Source organism: Leptopilina boulardi, unplaced genomic scaffold, assembly GCF_019393585.1.
Source record: "Leptopilina boulardi isolate dan_hultmark-lab unplaced genomic scaffold, ZJU_Lbou_2.1 LbouV2_195, whole genome shotgun sequence".
In the NCBI taxonomy this organism is placed as follows: Eukaryota; Metazoa; Arthropoda; class Insecta; order Hymenoptera; family Figitidae; genus Leptopilina; species Leptopilina boulardi.
Window position 1 is genome coordinate 285,727 of NW_026137746.1, and position 18,867 is coordinate 304,593.

At 31.8% G+C, this 18,867-nt stretch overlaps 1 protein-coding gene across 1 annotated transcript in view; it reads left to right on the plus strand.

Annotated features, from left to right (window-relative positions):
* Positions 1 to 18,867, plus strand: part of LOC127278123 (phosphoribosylformylglycinamidine synthase) — a 117,496-nt gene that overhangs the window by 17,221 nt on the left and 81,408 nt on the right. Inside the window, exons 3-6 of the mRNA XM_051299677.1 lie at positions 709 to 850; positions 1,238 to 1,388; positions 1,901 to 2,291; positions 2,482 to 2,594. Of these exons, the coding sequence (XP_051155634.1) occupies positions 709 to 850; positions 1,238 to 1,388; positions 1,901 to 2,291; positions 2,482 to 2,594 (797 nt within the window). The remainder of the gene's footprint in view (positions 1 to 708; positions 851 to 1,237; positions 1,389 to 1,900; positions 2,292 to 2,481; positions 2,595 to 18,867) is intronic.

The window sequence follows — 18,867 nt, forward strand, 5'->3', positions numbered from 1 at the left end:
AAACTCAACGTAATTATTATAATTATTATATAATAATAATAATAATAATAATAATAATAATAATTATTATTATTATTATTATACTCTTTTCAATGAAATCTTTTTATCATTATCATTATAAAAATGATTTTTTGTTTATAAAAGATATAAAATAATTATTTAAATTTAATGATTTTTCTACAGAAATTAATTTTATTCGAAAGAATTCTGCAATGCAATAATTTTATTAAAAAAATTATCTTTTCAAATGGATTCTGAAACATCGATTTTCACCAGTGTATTTAGTTATAAACAAGAATATTTATTTAAAAAAATGTTGTGTACTTTAAATAAAAATTAACTTTTAATATCTTTTTTACAGATTTATTAGAAGATAAGATTATTAATTTATTTTTATTTTACGAAAGCTTAAATAATAATTATAATAATTACGTTGAGTTTTGAGATACGATTATATAGAATTGATCGTTGAGATACGATTTTATTCTTCTGAAAATTAACTACGTTCATATTGAACTGAGCTCCGAGTTACGATTATATAGTTCTGAAATTTGAGTTACGATTATATAGACGGGTGGCGTCGATTTTTAAGATAAGTATCCATGGTATTTTGGCTGATTTTGTAAAAAGTATCCGTATTTTGAGAAAAAAGTTTTTTCTTTAAATTCAATGTTTATGTTTGTTGTGAATTAAGTTTATTTGTTTCAGATTGAGTTTTTCAACTCCATTTTCAAGCAATGCTGTGTCAATTTGCAAATCCGTACATTTGCTAACAGTATCGAGAATTGAAGTCTCAATTCGATACTTAATAAATACTCGAACAGCTGTAAATAAATTAGCAGAACAAAACGTAAGAATTTTTTGACAGAATATTATTATTTATACATTATATACAAATATATGAAATACAATTTAAAACTATCAATTAAATTGAAAATTAAATGTTATTTACAGTTTAACGCCTTTGAAATTTTACAATTTTTTTTATAAATAAATAGATAAATTTTTTTAATTTTCAACTTATGGTTAATGTTGGTTTTCATTTTTATTATTTGTTCTAAATATTGTTGCTAATTTAGTGTTAAAAAAGTCAACCTATGATTCTCTGTATAATGCAACTTCGAATTATTATTGTTCCTTGAATACAAAAAAAAATATGTATTTTTTGTATTTATGACAGAAAATTGAAATTTTTTTCTACTAAGTGTAATGTTAAGAAATCGAATTTTTTATATAGATTGTAGATGCTCTTCATGATCAAATGACAGAATGCCGTTATTTAAAACCAATAGAAACTTTCGATCATGGCTTTCGTCCTGAAAAGTGGTTTGAAGTTGATGTATTAAATTGTGGTCGTAGTGCCTTAGAAGATGTCAATTCAAAATTGGGTATTACTGTTTTCTTTCTCTTTATTTTAATATTTATGAAATTTCACGTTTTTTTTACAAGAAAGATAGAGGTTTATGTAAACTAATCAAAAAATGAAAATGTTTTTTTTTATTGTAATCTTATTGAGAAATAATTTCTACTACAATTGAGTTACCTGTTGGTGTCTTTTACGCCTTCACCCTGCTGAAAGTATAAAGATATCTTACGAAATCTTAAAATTCTAATTTTTCTTTTCTAAAGATTTCTTTTTTTTCAATGTGATAATTTGCAATAATTCAGATTCAGGCTGGTCAAAAATCTGAATCCGAAATGAGTTCTAAATTTTTATGTGCAGTATCCGAAGTTGGTCTACAATAAACCTAACTTAGTCTGCACTAAATTATTCTAATCCAAAATTTGAATATAAAAAATTTCATATATCATATATATAATAAATACTAAGTCGGAAAAATAACGATACTTTACAATATAAACATTATCATTATATTCACGAATATTTCTAAAATTTCAGGTTTAGCATTTGACAATTGGGATTTGGAATTTTATACTGAATTGTTTCAAACAAAACTAAAGAGAAATCCCACAAGCGTTGAATGTTTCGATTTGGCACAATCAAATAGTGAACACAGTCGACATTGGTTTTTTAAAGGTGAATTAATTATTGATGGAAAGAAAAAAAATGAAAGTCTTCTGGACATGATAATTGAAACGCAAAATACATCAAATCTTAACAATGTCATTAAATTCAGTGACAATAGTAGTGCTATAGAAGGATACGATGTTGTTACTCTGTGTCCTGAAAAACCAGATGCTCCGAGTAGTTTCTTTTTAAAAAAATTAAAGCAACATCTAATTTTCACAGCAGAAACTCATAATTTTCCAACTGGAGTTGCACCGTTCAGGTAATTTTACTTTTATTATAAACAAATCTCAAATAATATAAAACTTTATTTAATCAAAATTATCTAAATCAAACATTCATTTGTTCTTAATTGAATTGGATTACATATTTTAATTATCATTTAGGATAATTTTTATTTGACATATTATTGTATTCTTTATCCTTGTCTGTATGTTGATTTTTTATTATAGTGGAGCTACGACAGGTACTGGTGGACGATTAAGAGATATTCAAGGAATAGGTCGAGGAGGTAACTTCATTGCGGGAACTGCTGGGTATTCTGTTGGAAACTTACATATTCCGGGTAGGTAACAAAAGATGAAACTTTCTAGCTTTTATTTGGCTTAATTTTGTTTAATATATATTTATATAAAAATTGCCGTCCGTTATAGTCGGACAATGAAAATTCACTAAATGTGCTTTTATACCTTCTTGGTTTTTGACGAGTGATAAATTTTGTAACACACTTCGCGAGACTTTAGATATTTTAAATTAAATAGAAAGTGGGGGTTCTGCTCGCAATAGCCGATACAAATAAATTGAGCGAAAATCCAAGCGAAATACAAAACTCAAAAAAGGCGATTCGACCTGCGACTCAGTCAAATGAGCAGCTTGCGAGCAATTGATTAGAGACGAGTCCATCCAGATGAGGAATAAAGATCGATTGATCGAACTCATGACATCCTTCGTATATGGCACGATGACACCCCACAGTGTGCCAGGATCGCCGATTTTTGACCAAAAATCCAATTTTTTCACTTTAAATAAGTAGTAAAGAGTTGTCCCGTTGTAATCTATAGTAATTCAAGAATTCATTACATAAATTATATGTAAAAATATTAAAAATTACGTCTTGTACAATTAGTTAAAGTTTGATTTTCAACTTAAAAAAATAATACGTTTCTTTTTGAAATATGTAATATATCTAAAAATTAATGAATTATTTTTAGTTCCATGCTTATTTTTTCTCATCTATAGACATATTTAAGTGAAAAGAGTCAATAACTGGTTTAAAAAAAATAATTTTATTAAAATACAGCGTCATTGTTGTTAACAAATAGCAGATATTTTGAGAATGTACTGACTTTGAATTGATCGTGCCGTTTTGTTCCGCTCAGAATTACAAAAAGTAAGGTATATAATTATTCTTCAGCATATAAACAATAATGCCAATATGCGCCTTTTTGCGCCTTTTCATATTTTTATGAAAAAAAGACAATAGTGCGCATGCCCCACATTGAGCCCATACTGTAATTACATTTTTAATATAAAAAATTAACCAAATTTCATGAAACTTAGTATCCAAGGGTTTTCGGCGTCGCTGATTACGAATCCGGTGTTTTACAAAATTCAAAATGGTGGATCCAATATGGCGGACATCAAATTTAAAAATTGAATCAATTTTTGTGCAACTTGGTATCTAGGGGTTTTCGGGGTCGCTGATTACGAATCTGCAGTCATTTTTTAGAAATTCAAAATGGCGGATCCAATATGGCGGACTTTTTTTAAAAATTCATCGGATTCGCTTGAAAATCGGTACTCGGGGGTTTTCAGGGTCGCTGATCACGAATTCGATGTCAGTTTTTAAAAAGTTAAAATGGTGGATACAGTATGATGATCATACAATTTTTTTATTGAGTTTCTAAAAACTGACTGCAGATTTCAAATCAGCGACACCAAAAACCCTTAAGTAACGATTTTCAAGCCAACCCAATAATTTTTTTTTTAAAAACAGCTATATTTAATCAGCCATTTTAAATTCTTAAAAACTAACTGTAGATTTGTAATCAGCGACCCCGAAAACATAAGGTAGCATACTTGATCGTAGTAAATATCTCCTAGTTTGAAAATTATGATTTTTGGCCAAAAATCGGCGATCCTGGCCCACTGTGCACCCGAATATATGATTCGGTTAACGACCGATCATTGTCGTAGGCTTCAGGCTTACGGCTGGCGCGAGAAATTAGGAAGTAGGGAAACAGCCGGGAACGGCATATTTATCCGAGAAGATAGAAAACGATATGGATTGTTACAATTTTCACGGTCGATTCATCACTAAATTTAAATTTCTCTGGTATAGTGTTCTAAAATTCTTAGTAAAATAAAAAACGGGGAAGGTAAAAAGATTGAGGTAAATTAGCGGTAACAAGAAAATTTATTAGAATATTCTTTTAAATGATAGTCTCAGAGTTTTAAAATAGCAAAACCTTTTTTAAGATCTGAATCTGAGTTCAGGTCACTATCTTCGAATGAATTCTCATCATTCACTGCTTGTAATTTATCTGCTTATAATCAATCTATTTCTTTTTTTGTGTGTATATTTCCATATTTACTGAATGTTCGTTCAGTTGCGGCACTTGTTTCTGGCATACTAAGGACATCAAATGTAATCGACTCTAACTTTGTATCTGAATGATTCCTTTTCCACCAAATTATAGGTGGTAATGTTTTAATTGTATTTTGCAAAAAAGCCGCACTATATGTCCTTTCCTTTTGTTTATAATGAGCGAAATCCGTTAAAACTTCGGTTACCGCGTCACTATTTTCTCTATATAAATAGCTTGCTCTAGTGAGAATTAGTTCCATTCCTAAAGTTTTTTGTGTCCGTGTAAAATTTTCACCGTTGTTTCTCGGGTCCAGGATGTTTGCAGCAAAGTGAATAGCTTGCATTGATGAATCGCTCATTTCTTTTACTTTTTCTCGAAGCGAACTACGAAATTCGCGGAGCATTCGTGGAACACGAGACTGAGATTAAAATTCTGTCCAAAATGTATAAAAAATGATGAAATTGATAGTATTATTGTTATAATCAATAAGTTTTATGCATTTTAAGATGATTATTGTTAAATAATTATAAAAATTTAATGTTTAAATTAATTTCAATCTATTACAATTTATTATCAACATTTGTCGATAAAATCAATACAGCCGCGCTTTTTAGCAGGTAGGTGGCATCACTTTTTTTTATTTTTCTTTTCTGTATTTTTTTATTAAGGGGACTTTCTGGTTTAGAATTGACAAAAAAGGAAGGTTTTAAAACTTTTATTGTAAGAACAGTCTTAAAGAAATTGTAAAAACTATTTTTGGACATTGTAGCACATTGCGTAGAGAAAATTTAAAAAATTTCATAGCTGTAGGTGGCGTCTTCCAAAAGATACCTTTTTTTTGGTACGTTAGATTCCGGGCAACCTGTAATACATAAATTCAAGTTTCAAACGGGAATCTCTTCATAAGGATTTATTCTTGTGCCTAAATCTCAAAAACGATTTTTTTAAAAGTTTTTTTATTTTTTATGTACATTTTTCTCAAAAACTCGCAAAAACGCCGTGTTTTTGGGTCAATTTACCTCCATATAAAAACACAGGGGGTAGAAATATGAGTTTTTAGAGGTTTAGGCACCAGTTTTTTAAATAAAGAATCGAAAATTTTTTGGGATTTCAAAATCGGTTTGGTAGATTTCGAGAAAAGCTCTGTACCAGTTTGAAAAATGAGTTTTCGAGAAAAACGCGTTCAAAGTTTTCATAACATAATTCATTGAGTCATGAATATCAAACAACTTTTTAATACAACAGAACTTCGTATCCCGCTGTTTTTGGGGTCGCTGATTACGAATTTGATGTCCGTTTTGAAAAATCCAAAATGGCGGATCCAATATGGCGGACGAAAAAATAAAAATTCAACCGGATTTGCTTAAAACTTGTTACTCGGGGGTTTTTGGGGTCGCTGATTACGAATTTGATGTCCGTTTTTGAAAATTCAAAATGTCGGATCCAATATGGCGGACGATAAAATAAAAATTCAACCGGATTTGCTTAAAACTTGCTACTCGGGGGTTTTTGGGGTCGCTGATTACGAATTTGATGTCAGTTTCTGTATATGTATTTAAAACGTTCCTAGAACGTTAATGTTTTGTGCCTATAGTCATAACTAGCAATCTCAAAAGGCCACAAGTAACCATTTTCAACTAAATTTAATTAATTTCTAAAATCTTTGTCCGCCATATTAGACCCGCCATTTTGTGTTTTCAAAAACTGACATCAAATTCGTAATCAGCGACCCCAAAAACCCCCGAGTAACAAGTTTTAAGCAAATTCGGTTGAATTTTTATTTTTTCGTCCGCCATATTGGATCCGCCATTTTGTATTTTCAAAAACTGACATCAAATTCGTAATCAGCGACCCCAAAAACCCTCGAGTAACATGTTTCAAGCTAAATATCAATATAAGAGGAACACCAAATATGTAAATAAGATAACTGTAGATTGTTGTTGAAATACATACCGTCATAAATATTGCTATAACTTTTGTTTTTGTACATATTTTTTAAAAAACGTTTTGGGACAGTAATTCTATGATACTATGGAACATTTTTAAGCAAAAAAAGTCGATTTTTTTGAAATTCTAAACCAGAAAGTCCCCTTAAAAGTAAAACTCGTTATTTATTAACAGCATGTGGGAGAAACCCACGTGACCTAGTTTGGAAAAATGTGTTTTGCAATATTCCAACTTTCTCTAAAATGAAAAAAGATTTTAGGCTAAAATTTAGAGGGTTGATAGATTTGGGTACAATGCACCGCGCTGTTCCCCTGAAAAAACTTAATTTTGTGTTAAATTATTTAAAAACTAAGTTTAAAAAGTTTAATTTTTAAATGAAAATGATAACAAAGAGGCGGCGCATACACAGACGTTGCTTGAGTGTGTCAGTGCTCCAGTAAACAGCGACAATTCGAGCGAGTGGTTGCTGAGTGACTTATGATATAATACATTACACGAATTTTTAAAAAGTAGTTGGATTTTTACGAAAATTGGTATCTAGGGGTTTTGGGAGTCGCTGATTACAAATTTATCGTCAGATTATTCAAATTCAAAATGGCGGATCCAATATGGCGGACGAGTTTTTTAAAAATAGTTGAATTTTTATGTAACTTGTCCGATACTGGGGTTCCGAGTCCCTGCATCGTAATACGTTTCCTACGTGTGTCTGCCATGACGGCATCAAAGCCATTATCCAGGGACTTAGACGGATAGCGGACAAACTCCGTTGCCCACCGTCACCGCGCACAGTGGGAAAAAAATGACCCTCTGTGGACAAAAATCTACCGACAACACAAATCTTAATCGATTTTAATATGTTTTTTTTTTAAAATACTCGGAGAGGTTTTTCCTGTAACGCACAACTGCGATAAATTTGATTTATTTCAAACTAACCTTAAAAATGATACCTATATATAAAATTACGTTATTAGGATGGTTTAAAAAATAAAAAAATGATTAATTTTGATATAGCAGAGAGTATTGTGAACCCTTTTTGATCACTGAATGCGAATTTGACATTAAAATTGCAAAATTTTAAAATTCAAAATGGCGGGTGCAATATGGCAGGCAATGTTTTATAAAAGTCACCAAATTCACTCGAAAGTTGTTATTCAGGGGTTTTTAAGGTCGCTGGTTACGAATCTGAAGTCAAATTTCAAAAATTCAAAATGGCGGATCCAATATGGCGGATAAGAAAATCAAAAACTAATTGGATTTGCTTGAAAGTTGTTACACGGGGGTTTTTTGGGTCGCTGATTACGAATCCGATGTCACATTTCCAAAATTCAAAATGGTGGATCCAATATGGCGACCAAAAAAAATTTTAAATTCACTAGATTTGCTTAAAACTTGTTACTCGGGGGTTTTCGGGGTCGCTGATGACGAATCTGATGTTAAATTGTCAAAATTCAAAATAGCGGATATAAAATAAAAAATAGGAAAAGAACTAAGCGCAATTGCGCCTACATCTAGGGTTTCGTGGCGCTTTAAATTTTAATTAAAAAAATCAAAAATAAATAATATAAAAATAAATAATAAAATTTATTTTATAAATTTACCTAAAACATTAGGTAAAATGTCCATTCGATAATGTCCACTATTAAGACATGTCAACTCTTGGACATGTCAACTATAGAGACATGTCAACTATAGGGACATATCAACTACTGGGACATGTCAACTATAGGGACATGTCAACTATATGGACATGTCAACTATTGGGACATGTCAACTATTGGGACATGTCAATTACTGAGATAGGTCAACTACTGGGACATGTCAATTGTAGGGGCATGTTAACTGATGGGACATGTAATGTCCATTCATGTAATGTCCATTCGGGAAAATGTCCATTCAGTAAATGGAGATTTGGGATCTGTGGGGTCCCAAAATTTGAATTTGGGAGCTATGGTGCCCCAAATTTTGAATTTTGTCAACTATAGAGACATGTCAACTATAGGGACATGTCAACTACTGGGACATGTCAACTATAGGGACATGTCAACTATTGGGACATGTCAATTACTGAGACAGGTCAACAACTGGGACATGTCAATTGTAGGGGCATGTTAACTAATGGGACATGTAATGTCCATTCAGTAAATGGAGATTTGGGATCTGTGGGGCTCCAAAATTTGAATTTGGGATCTGTGGTGCCCCAAAATTCAAATTTGGAAGCTATGTTTGCCCAAAATTCGAATTTGGGATCTGTGGGGCCACAAAATTTGAATTTGGGATCTGTGGGGCCTCAAAATTTTAATTTGCGATCTGTGCCTTAAAATTTTATTTTGGGAGCTGTGGTGCCCCAAAATATACTACGGACAGTCGGACGCCAAAGTGAAACTATAAGGCTTTCGGCCATGGGCAACGAAACCCTAAAAATTAATAACTTTTTAAAAATTTGATCGCCATATTGGATCCGCCATTTTGAATTTTTTAAATTCGACTTCAGATTCGTAATCAGCGACCCTAAAAACCTCCAAGTAACAACTTTCATGCAAATTCAATGAGTTTTTAATTTTTTAATCCGCCATATTGGATCCGCAATTTTGAATTTTTGAAATCAGACTTCAGATTCGTCCCAATAGTTGACATGTCCATATAGTTGACATGTCCCTATAGTTGACATGTCCCAGTAGTTGATATGTCCCTATAGTTGACATGTCCAAGAGTTGACATGTCTTAATAGTGGACATTATCGAATGGACCTAATGTTTTAGGTAAATTTATAAAATAAATTTTATTATTTATTTTTATATTATTTATTTTTGATTTTTTTAATTAAAATTTAAAGCGCCACGAAACCCTAGATGTAGGCGCAATTGCGCTTAGTTCTTTTCCTATTTTTTATTTTATATCCGCTATTTTGAATTTTGACAATTTAACATCAGATTCGTCATCAGCGACCCCGAAAACCCCCGAGTAACAAGTTTTAAGCAAATCTAGTGAATTTAAAATTTTTTTTGGTCGCCATATTGGATCCACCATTTTGAATTTTGGAAATGTGACATCGGATTCGTAATCAGCGACCCAAAAAACCCCCGTGTAACAACTTTCAAGCAAATCCAATTAGTTTTTGATTTTCTTATCCGCCATATTGGATCCGCCATTTTGAATTTTTGAAATTTGACTTCAGATTCGTAACCAGCGACCTTAAAAACCTCTGAATAACAACTTTCGAGTGAATTTGGTGACTTTTATAAAACATTGCCTGCCATATTGCACCCGCCATTTTGAATTTTAAAATTTTGCAATTTTAATGTCAAATTCGCATTCAGTGATCAAAAAGGGTTCACAATACTCTCTGCTATATCAAAATTAATCATTTTTTTATTTTTTAAACCATCCTAATAACGTAATTTTATATATAGGTATCATTTTTAAGGTTAGTTTGAAATAAATCAAATTTATCGCAGTTGTGCGTTACAGGAAAAACCTCTCCGAGTATTTTAAAAAAAAACATATTAAAATCGATTAAGATTTGTGTTGTCGGTAGATTTTTGTCCACAGAGGGTCATTTTTTTCCCACTGTGCCGCGTGGAGGTGCCCTGGATGCAGACACATGTAGAAACATAAAGATATTTGACCACCGTACTATATCTGCCATTTTACATTTGAATAATCTGACGTTAAATTCGTAATCAGCGACTCCAAAAAAACCCCATGATACCAATTTTTGTAAAAATCCAACTACTTTTTAAAAATTTGTCCGCCATATTGGATCCGCCATTTTGAATTTGAATAATCTGACGATAAATTTGTAATCAGCGACTCCCAAAACCCCTAGATACCAATTTTCGTAAAAATCCAACTACTTTTTAAAAATTCGTCCGCCATATTGGATCCGCCATTTTGAATTTTTTAAATCTGACGTTAAATTCGTAATCAGCGACCCCAAAAACCCCCGAGTAACAAGATTCAAGCAAATCTGCCATGATTTAAAAAATTTCTCCTGTCATTTAAAATCAGCTATGTTTTTTGAGGTTATGTCAAAATCCTGACGTGATGGAGCTAAACGGACTTCAGATTCGTGTTCAGCGCATCAAAATACATCAAGAAATGGTGGTCTCATTCCCCGGCCCGGGTACTTTTTTTTGTGTGGCTGTGTTATTTTACTATTTATTGCTTTATTACATTCTCATCATAATGAGAAAGTATTACATTTGCCCGATTTTGACCAACCTCTAATTCATGTAAATCTCCACGTTTCAAGCCTTTCTGATGCCAAAAAAATAGGTTTTAAAAAAATGTCTGTATGTATGTATGTATGTATGTATGTCTGTCTGTCTGTCTGTAGACAAAAAAGTTTGCTCGACGATAACTTGAGCAAATTTTAATTAATTGACCTCAAATTTGGTATACACTTTAAGTGTACCAAAATTTCGCCTGAGTTCGTTGGGCAGACAATTTCATAAAGAAACAACAAAATTATTCAAATTTTTAATTTTCAAAAATTTTCATTTTTCAAAAAAAAAATTTTTTCAATTTTTTTTTGAAAAATATAAGTCAAATGAAACACTTTTTTCCTTTAGCATTTTTTGATTCGAGTGAAAACAAGAAAGTTACTCATTTTTTTAAAAAAATGACAAACAAAAAAGTGTGAAAAATGGGTAAAATACAGGGCAAATTTACTTTATTTTTGAAGAAACTGTCCTATTATGTATTATTACTGTTTAAATTACTTTAAAATAACACAAATATCATTAACGTACTCATAATTTTCAAAAAATTTAAATATTTTTTAATTTTTTTGAAATTTTTAAATTAATATTTGTTTTTACATTCTCATCATAATGAGAAAGTAATTACATTTGCCCGATTTTGACCAACCTCTAATTCATAAAAATTTCGTTTTTTTTTTTTTTTTATAAGTCCAACTATTGTTTTCCATTTCCAAACATTGCAATTGTTTTCAAAAAATCCTCTATTTTAAAATAGTTTATATTGCACTGCTTATACCAGAATTTCGTATTTTTTCGATTATTTACTTTTGAAGTGGTTTAAATTTATTTATAGATTTTTTAAATTCTCATCATAAGTGAGAAAGTTTTCGTTTTGGTCGATTTTGACTTTTTTCAAATTTTAGTGAATCTGTACGTTTTGAGTCCTCTTGATGCCAAAAAAGTATGTTTTGAAAACCTGTCCTTCTGTTTGTCGTTTGTAGTCTGTCTGTGGACTCATTTTGTCCCCACGATAACTTGAACATATGTTAACGAATCGCTTTGATATTTGGTACACGTTTTGAACAAGTAAAAATGAAGCCTGAGTTCGTTGGACAGACTAATCCGTCCAAAAATTTAAAAATTATTCAAATTTAAAATTTTTAAATAATTTAATTCTTCTCGAAAATTTTTTTTTTAATTTTCTCTTAAAATACTTCCAAAAGTAAACTTTTTTTTCTTTAACACTTTTCGATACAGATTAAAACAAAAAAGTTATGTTCTATAACGTTTAAGGTATCAAAATTTTTTAATTATTTTCGATGTGATATTTTACTCATTAATTTTTTGTGGCACAGTTTTAACCTATTTTGCCACCTTTTCTTTTAGCAACTTTCCTCTCTAGATTTAAAGTTTTTGAAGCAGTATTCATAAAACATTTTTTCCACTATAACGAAAGCATTGTGAAGTGAAACAAAAATAATAAGTGTAGCAGGCAAAATTATAAAGAATTATAAATTAACTAAGTATAAACATTGCTATTTGTTAAAAGAAAATTCATTTTTCAACAATAATCTTTTTAGCAAATTTAAATAAATCTTTCTACTCCTTGGTTTTTTAGGTCGCTCATACGATTCTGAGATCAGTTTTTAAAAATTCAAAATGGCGTATTGAAACATTTTTGACGCGATATTTTTAGCATTTAAAGCATTTGAGTGTCCCAATCAAATAACTCGACCGACGCTCGGACGAACGCTCTATTACCAGTCAAGTAGCAGTGACAGCCTGTGGGCGGCTCACTGCTACCCGACTACCATTAGAGCGTGCGTCCGAGCGTCGGTCGAGTTATTTGATCGGGACACTCATTTGAAAAGATTAAAAAAATCTTCTTTTTACTGCTTGTAAATTGTTTATTTAAAAATTTTCGGTTCTTTTAGTACACTATTTGATAGAGCCTCAAAGTACCTGTAAAAATTTCGTTAATGGGTGCCTACTTTTCCTATTGTATGTTTCTAATTTTCGAGCGTGAAACGCGAGTGTCGTGATGAGAATGTTATCCTTAAAGTCAAAGTACTTTAAGAAAATGAAATTTAATTTATAAAAACTAAAATTTTCACTTATATAAATTGTACAAAAAAATTTTTATGAATAAAAACATGAGGGCAAGACCTCATATAATAAATTTGTTGCTTTAAAAATGCATTAACATTAAAGTTCTTTTTTTAATGTTTTTAATTTTTCAATTAATTTTTTCTTTTACTTAATTGAAATTAGTTCGAAGCGGAATATCTTATTTTAGTAAATAATTTGGTTTGTCGATTTTCGTTAATTACCAAGACCTGGCCAATCCACGGCGCAAAATTAAGGAACTAATTGTAAGTTTGAATAACTGCAGTGCCGCCATTCTCTTTTTTTGCTCGATAAAAAATTTATTCGGGTGTACTTCCGAAGTAGGGGTACCTCCGATCTTAATGAAACTTGGTATACTAACGTATTTTGGTGCACTGATTGCGAAAAAGATAGTGAAAATTGGCGCAAATTTGATTATCATGGTAAGAAACATAAAAAACACCATAAAATCATGGTTTTTTTACGATTATCTCGTAAAAAACAAAAAATTTCGAAAAAAGTTTTAGACAAAAGTTGTAGATCTCAAAAATACACACATTTTATTTTTTATGCATTTTTTACCAAAAGTCATTATTTTTCGAGAAAAATCCAAAAAACCAAAAACACCATGATAATGAAAACATATACAACAGTCATGGTTAGACATATTATTTGACTCGTATATAGTATATTCACCATTACTCAGGATCCATCGAATTCTGCAAAATACTTTCGGACACATCCACCCCCTCTCGCCAAGATTTCTTAAAAAGAGAAGCGAGCAGTAATTACGCGGCCGAAGGCCGTGTTTACTGTTTTGCGTTTACCGCTGCTGTAGACTCCACCCCACAATTTCCGCAAATTACTTTCGGACCATTTTTCTCGAAAAATAATGACTTTTGGTAAAAAATGCATAAAACATAAAATGTGTGTATTTTTGAGATCTAAAACTTTTGTCTAAAACTTTTTTCGAAATTTTTTGTTTTTTACGAGATAATCGTAAAAAAACCATGATTTTATGGTGTTTTTTATGTTTCTTACCATGATAATCAAATTTGCGCCAATTTTCACTATCATTTTCGTAATCAGCGCACCAAAATACGTTAGTATACCAAGTTTCATTAAGATCGGAGGTACCCCTACTTCGGAAGTATATCCATTTATTCTAATACCTTTATAACTTACCTATTTGTATAATTCAATTTAAAGCATTTTAATATAGACTATGAGTTGTTTCTAATAAATCAACTACAAAGTCTGAAACAACTACAAAATCTCATTCTAACAAATGGATTCTTGGGTCATTCATCTACTTTCAGGTAGTATAATTAATACAATTTTTGAATGTAATTGAAAAATTTTTGAATTACACAGTGTATTTAAAAAGTAATTAATGCTACTAGGTTTTGAATGGTAATAAACAAGCAAAGCGCGTAGGGCGATGCCTAAACAATGCGCGCGAAGCGCGTATCAATATCGGACCGCGAAGCGGGACGATCATCCTTTGCGCGCCCAAGGCGCGCTCAAACTAGCGAGCGAAGCGCGTGATGAGAATGTGGCCGCCCCCGCAGGGGGCTGCCGGATTTTTTTTATTATTTTTACGTTAAGTCAAGAACAGCACTATGCTTTGCATCCTATTTTATCAAGTCTTGAATATTATAACCCGAAATCATTATTTATTTCAGAGAAAGTTGGAATCCACAAAAAAACGTCCTTTGCCCACATGGCCTTAAACGGAAATATTGGTAAAAAAAAATGTATTATTTTATCAAAAAAATTAATATATTAATCAAAACTTTTGGTAATTATAACGGTAATATTGGTGAAAAAATGTATTATTTAATCAAAAATATTGATGAAAATTTATCTTTTTTATCAAAAATATTCGTGACAAAATGAATTATTTTTTCAAAAATATGGCTAATGAAAGATTAATTTTTATTTATTTATTTACTACAATAGTGAATTTTTTAAAAAAAATATTTATGAAAAAAATAATTGTTTTATCAAAAATATTAATTTTTTGGAGAAAATAATACATTTTTTCACCATTATTTCCGTTTAGAATTAATTTTTTTCAACTTTGTTTGATAAAAAAAAATTTTCATCGATATTTTTGAATAAATAATAAATTTTTGTCACAAATATTTCCGTTTGAAATTAATTTTTTTCAACTTTGTTTGATAAAAAGATTTGTTTTTTTACTAATATTTTGATTAATATATTAATTTTTTCAACTTTTTTTTGATAAAAAAATTTATTTTTTTCACCAATATTTTTTATAAAAATATTAATTTTTTTGATAAAATAATACATTTTTTACAAATATTTCCGTTTAACAAATAAAAGTTTTGCTTTTGATAAAAAAAATACACAAAAAATTTAAAGAAATGAAAAAAGTGCTGCCACCTACCTGCTAAAAAGTGCGGCTGTATTGATTTTATCGACAAATGTTGATAATAAATTGTAATAGATTGAAATTAATAAAAACATTAAATTTTTATGATTATTTAACAATAATCATCTTAAAATGCATAAAACTTATTGATTATAACAATTGTACTATCAATTTCATCATTTTTTTAATACATTTTGGACAGAATTTCAATCTCAGTCTCGTGTTCCACGAATGCTCTGCGAATTTCATGGGGCATTCTCATCATACAATCCGCCATTGGAGAAATGGCAAACGAAAGAAATAATATGTCTGACTAATTACTTCGTCACATAATATTTTGTTGTATAAATAATGATTCAGTTTTAGATACTTCTTCGAGTAGCTGTTCTTCCTTAGAGTAATTCCACGTGAACTGATCGATTATTTTTTAGTGTTGTTAGCAATTTTTATGAAACTTTTTTTCTTGTAGTGTGAAGGGTACTAAGTGATAAAGTGAAGATGATTTTCAAAATTTAAAAATTTTTCTTAAAATTTTTTACACGTCAGTCGAAAACTGCTTGGGAACACTTCAGGGGAAGTGGGTAGAATTTAGGTTATGACTGACGCCAGTTTCGTACTTGTGATTTTTAAATTTAAGGTGTATTCAGTGCCCCACTAGTGAAAATCCCCTAGATAAAATTCACATTATTGCGTAAGGCACTTCATACGGCCCTAATTGTAAGTGTTTTTATTTATGAGCGATAAAAATCGCGTCAATCGAGAACGGCATTCGTCTGTTCTCGATTGACGTTTTAGTGTATAAGAAAAGATCGCCGTGGCGCTCCCGGCTTTAGAATAGGGCGCCTGTAGTCCACTGCATGTCGTAAAAGGCGACTAAAATGGGTGCGGAGGGTTGTACCCATCTAAGTACCGCTTCGATGGAGACGCTGAGATGGGACATTACCGATGATGTATGAACGCACTACGCCTGTCAGGTGTTCACCATGTGAAATGGGACCCTCCCCGTGCAAGGTGGCCGTGGAAGTCCGGCCGGAGAATTTGTTTTCCCGTATCCCATCGCGTGTCGTACGAGGGGACTAAAGAGGGAAATTTGAACGCAGTACGCCTCCTCGTCCGGAGGCAGGGTGAGACCGTTGTGGTTTCAGACTGCGGTCTGACACTTTGTTCTGGGCGCAGATGTTCCACGTGGTCCCCGTTGGAAGTGCAGGATTCTTGTCCTCGCTAACTCACGCACACACCTGTTGGGGTGTTATCGGGTCCAAGATGAATGTTACTAACCGTTCCGCCATTTCATTGGGCACCCTATTGTATGAGTGTGTGTGTGAATGAGTGTGTGTGACCTACCAGACCATCGGTGGGTGGAGCTTAGCTCGGAGACGGAACCTTCACGAGGTCCCCGCTGGGTACTTTGATTCCCTTCTTCCGCTCAAGTTCTACTTGCACGGGCGAAGGGAATCAATGCTAACCGTCTCCTCCTGGAAGGGCACCCGGTCTTCTTCGTTGTTTTAGTCCTTAAGGACCTTACAACGGCCATTTTTCCCTCCTCTTTCCCCATGGTGCATCGGTAACGAGGCGGCATGCCAAATCGCCACCGTTTCAAAATGCCGGTAGTTCTATCGCTAGGGAATAGATATGTTTATTTTAAGATCGGGAGTTATAGTCCTTAAGGACCCAGGCCTCCCAGTCGGCCTCGAGCACGACGATAAGCGCAATTCTTTATAAGAAAAGAAAGTTTCATAAAAATTGCTAACAACACTAAACAATAATCGATCTGTTAACGTGAAATTGCTCAATTAAACTACCTTTGTAACGTTTTCCTTACTTACAATAAACGATTTACTGTGACTCAATTCGGTGGACGACGTTGTTGGCTGCAACTTTCAACTGAGAGATAAACAGACACCGATAATCCCAATATAATTATATTTATTGATCATATTCCACTTTATATACTCGATATTTAATCGAACACTCTAATGCGATTCTTATAACTTCACAAATCGCCAACAGACAAGTGTCTTCCATGACAGTCCGAATTGATCTGACAATCGATCACCGCGCGCCCTCTTCCTTCCTTCCAGCTGGTCCCTGTTCCGTGAGATTCCGGAAATATTCAGATTTCCCATTTCTTCCAATGGACTAAACGATCACCTAAGTCAAGAAAGAAAAAAAGGAATAACGTGACACAATAAATATTCAAATTCTAAAGAATATTTATTATAACGAATTTTTCATTATTGAGAGGTGAGAGAGAATCACTAAATCTTGTTCCGTTTTATCAAGTTCCATGAAATTCAACCTGCAAAATAATATGTGTTATAAAAATAAAACCCATGAATCTTTTTAGTAAAAATTATCCATAACATAAATAGAAAATTATTTTAATACTGATAACAGTAAAATTAATTTTCTAAGATATAATAAAAGACGAAAGAGACATTGTAAAAGAAAAAACTCCAAAGAATTCGAGGACCGCATGCAAATTACACATTTTTTTGTTGTTTATCAAGAGACATTAAAAATAAAATAAAATTGAGTTATTTGAATAACTTTCCTTGCTTGTTTTATTTTAATTTGTAAAAGGTATTTTTGAAAAAATTCTTTTCCTTCATCGCTGAGGTACGGTGTTGATTTTTGATCGTCATTAATTTTTGTTTTCGTAATTCCGACCATTGGGATAAATCTTTTTGAAGCTCTTCCATCTTAATAATTAAATTTAACTGAAATGTTTGTGCACTTTCTTCTAAATAATTTTCAAAAACTTGAACTTCCTTGTTGGGAAAATATTTAATCATTCGAGCTTCAGAAATTTTTATCCCTTTTGGTTTTTGCAAGCAGTTTTCAAAAGCTTTTTCGTAATCGATTAAAAGATCTTTTGAATTTTCAACTACAGTAAAAGGAGGTTCTCGTGCATTTTTAATTAAATCGAAATATTTTTTGCTGTCTCCATTCACTCCATTTTTTTCCTTTTTCTCTACGTAAATCCCAAAATTACGATCGCACTGACAGTACGAATGTCTGCGAATTGGAAAAACATGCAAAATCTCTATATTTAATTTGTTTGACAAAAAAAAAGTAAAAACACAGTAATTACGGTTTTGACTACCCGCAGCATCCGAAAACAAAATAATTTTTGAATGGCAAGATTTATCAAATTCGAGAATAATCGCATATTCCAAAAAAACTACAAATTGTATTTGCACCCCTTTTTGGCGTAATCCTCAAGAAATGGGAACATATAACTATTGCTGTGTTATGAATGTGAACGTTGAAAACCCACTTGGAAAGATTCCCCGGAAAGTGCCCCCTGGAGGTTATATCAGAATTCCGCCGGAACATCCAACGTAATTCCGTCGGAATTCCAAAGAATTTCCGATGGGATTCCGAAGGAATTCCGATTAATTTTTTTCAAAATGTTTAGAGTCCTAATTCCGTCGGATTCCCATCGGAAATTCTTTAGAACTCCGATGGAATTACGTTGGAAGTTCCGGCGGAATTCTGATAGAACCTCCAGGGGGCACTTACCGGAGAATCTTTCCAAGTGGGAAGGTAAAAATAAAGTTTTCTTTTATAAAATTGTTCACTGAAAAGCAGTTT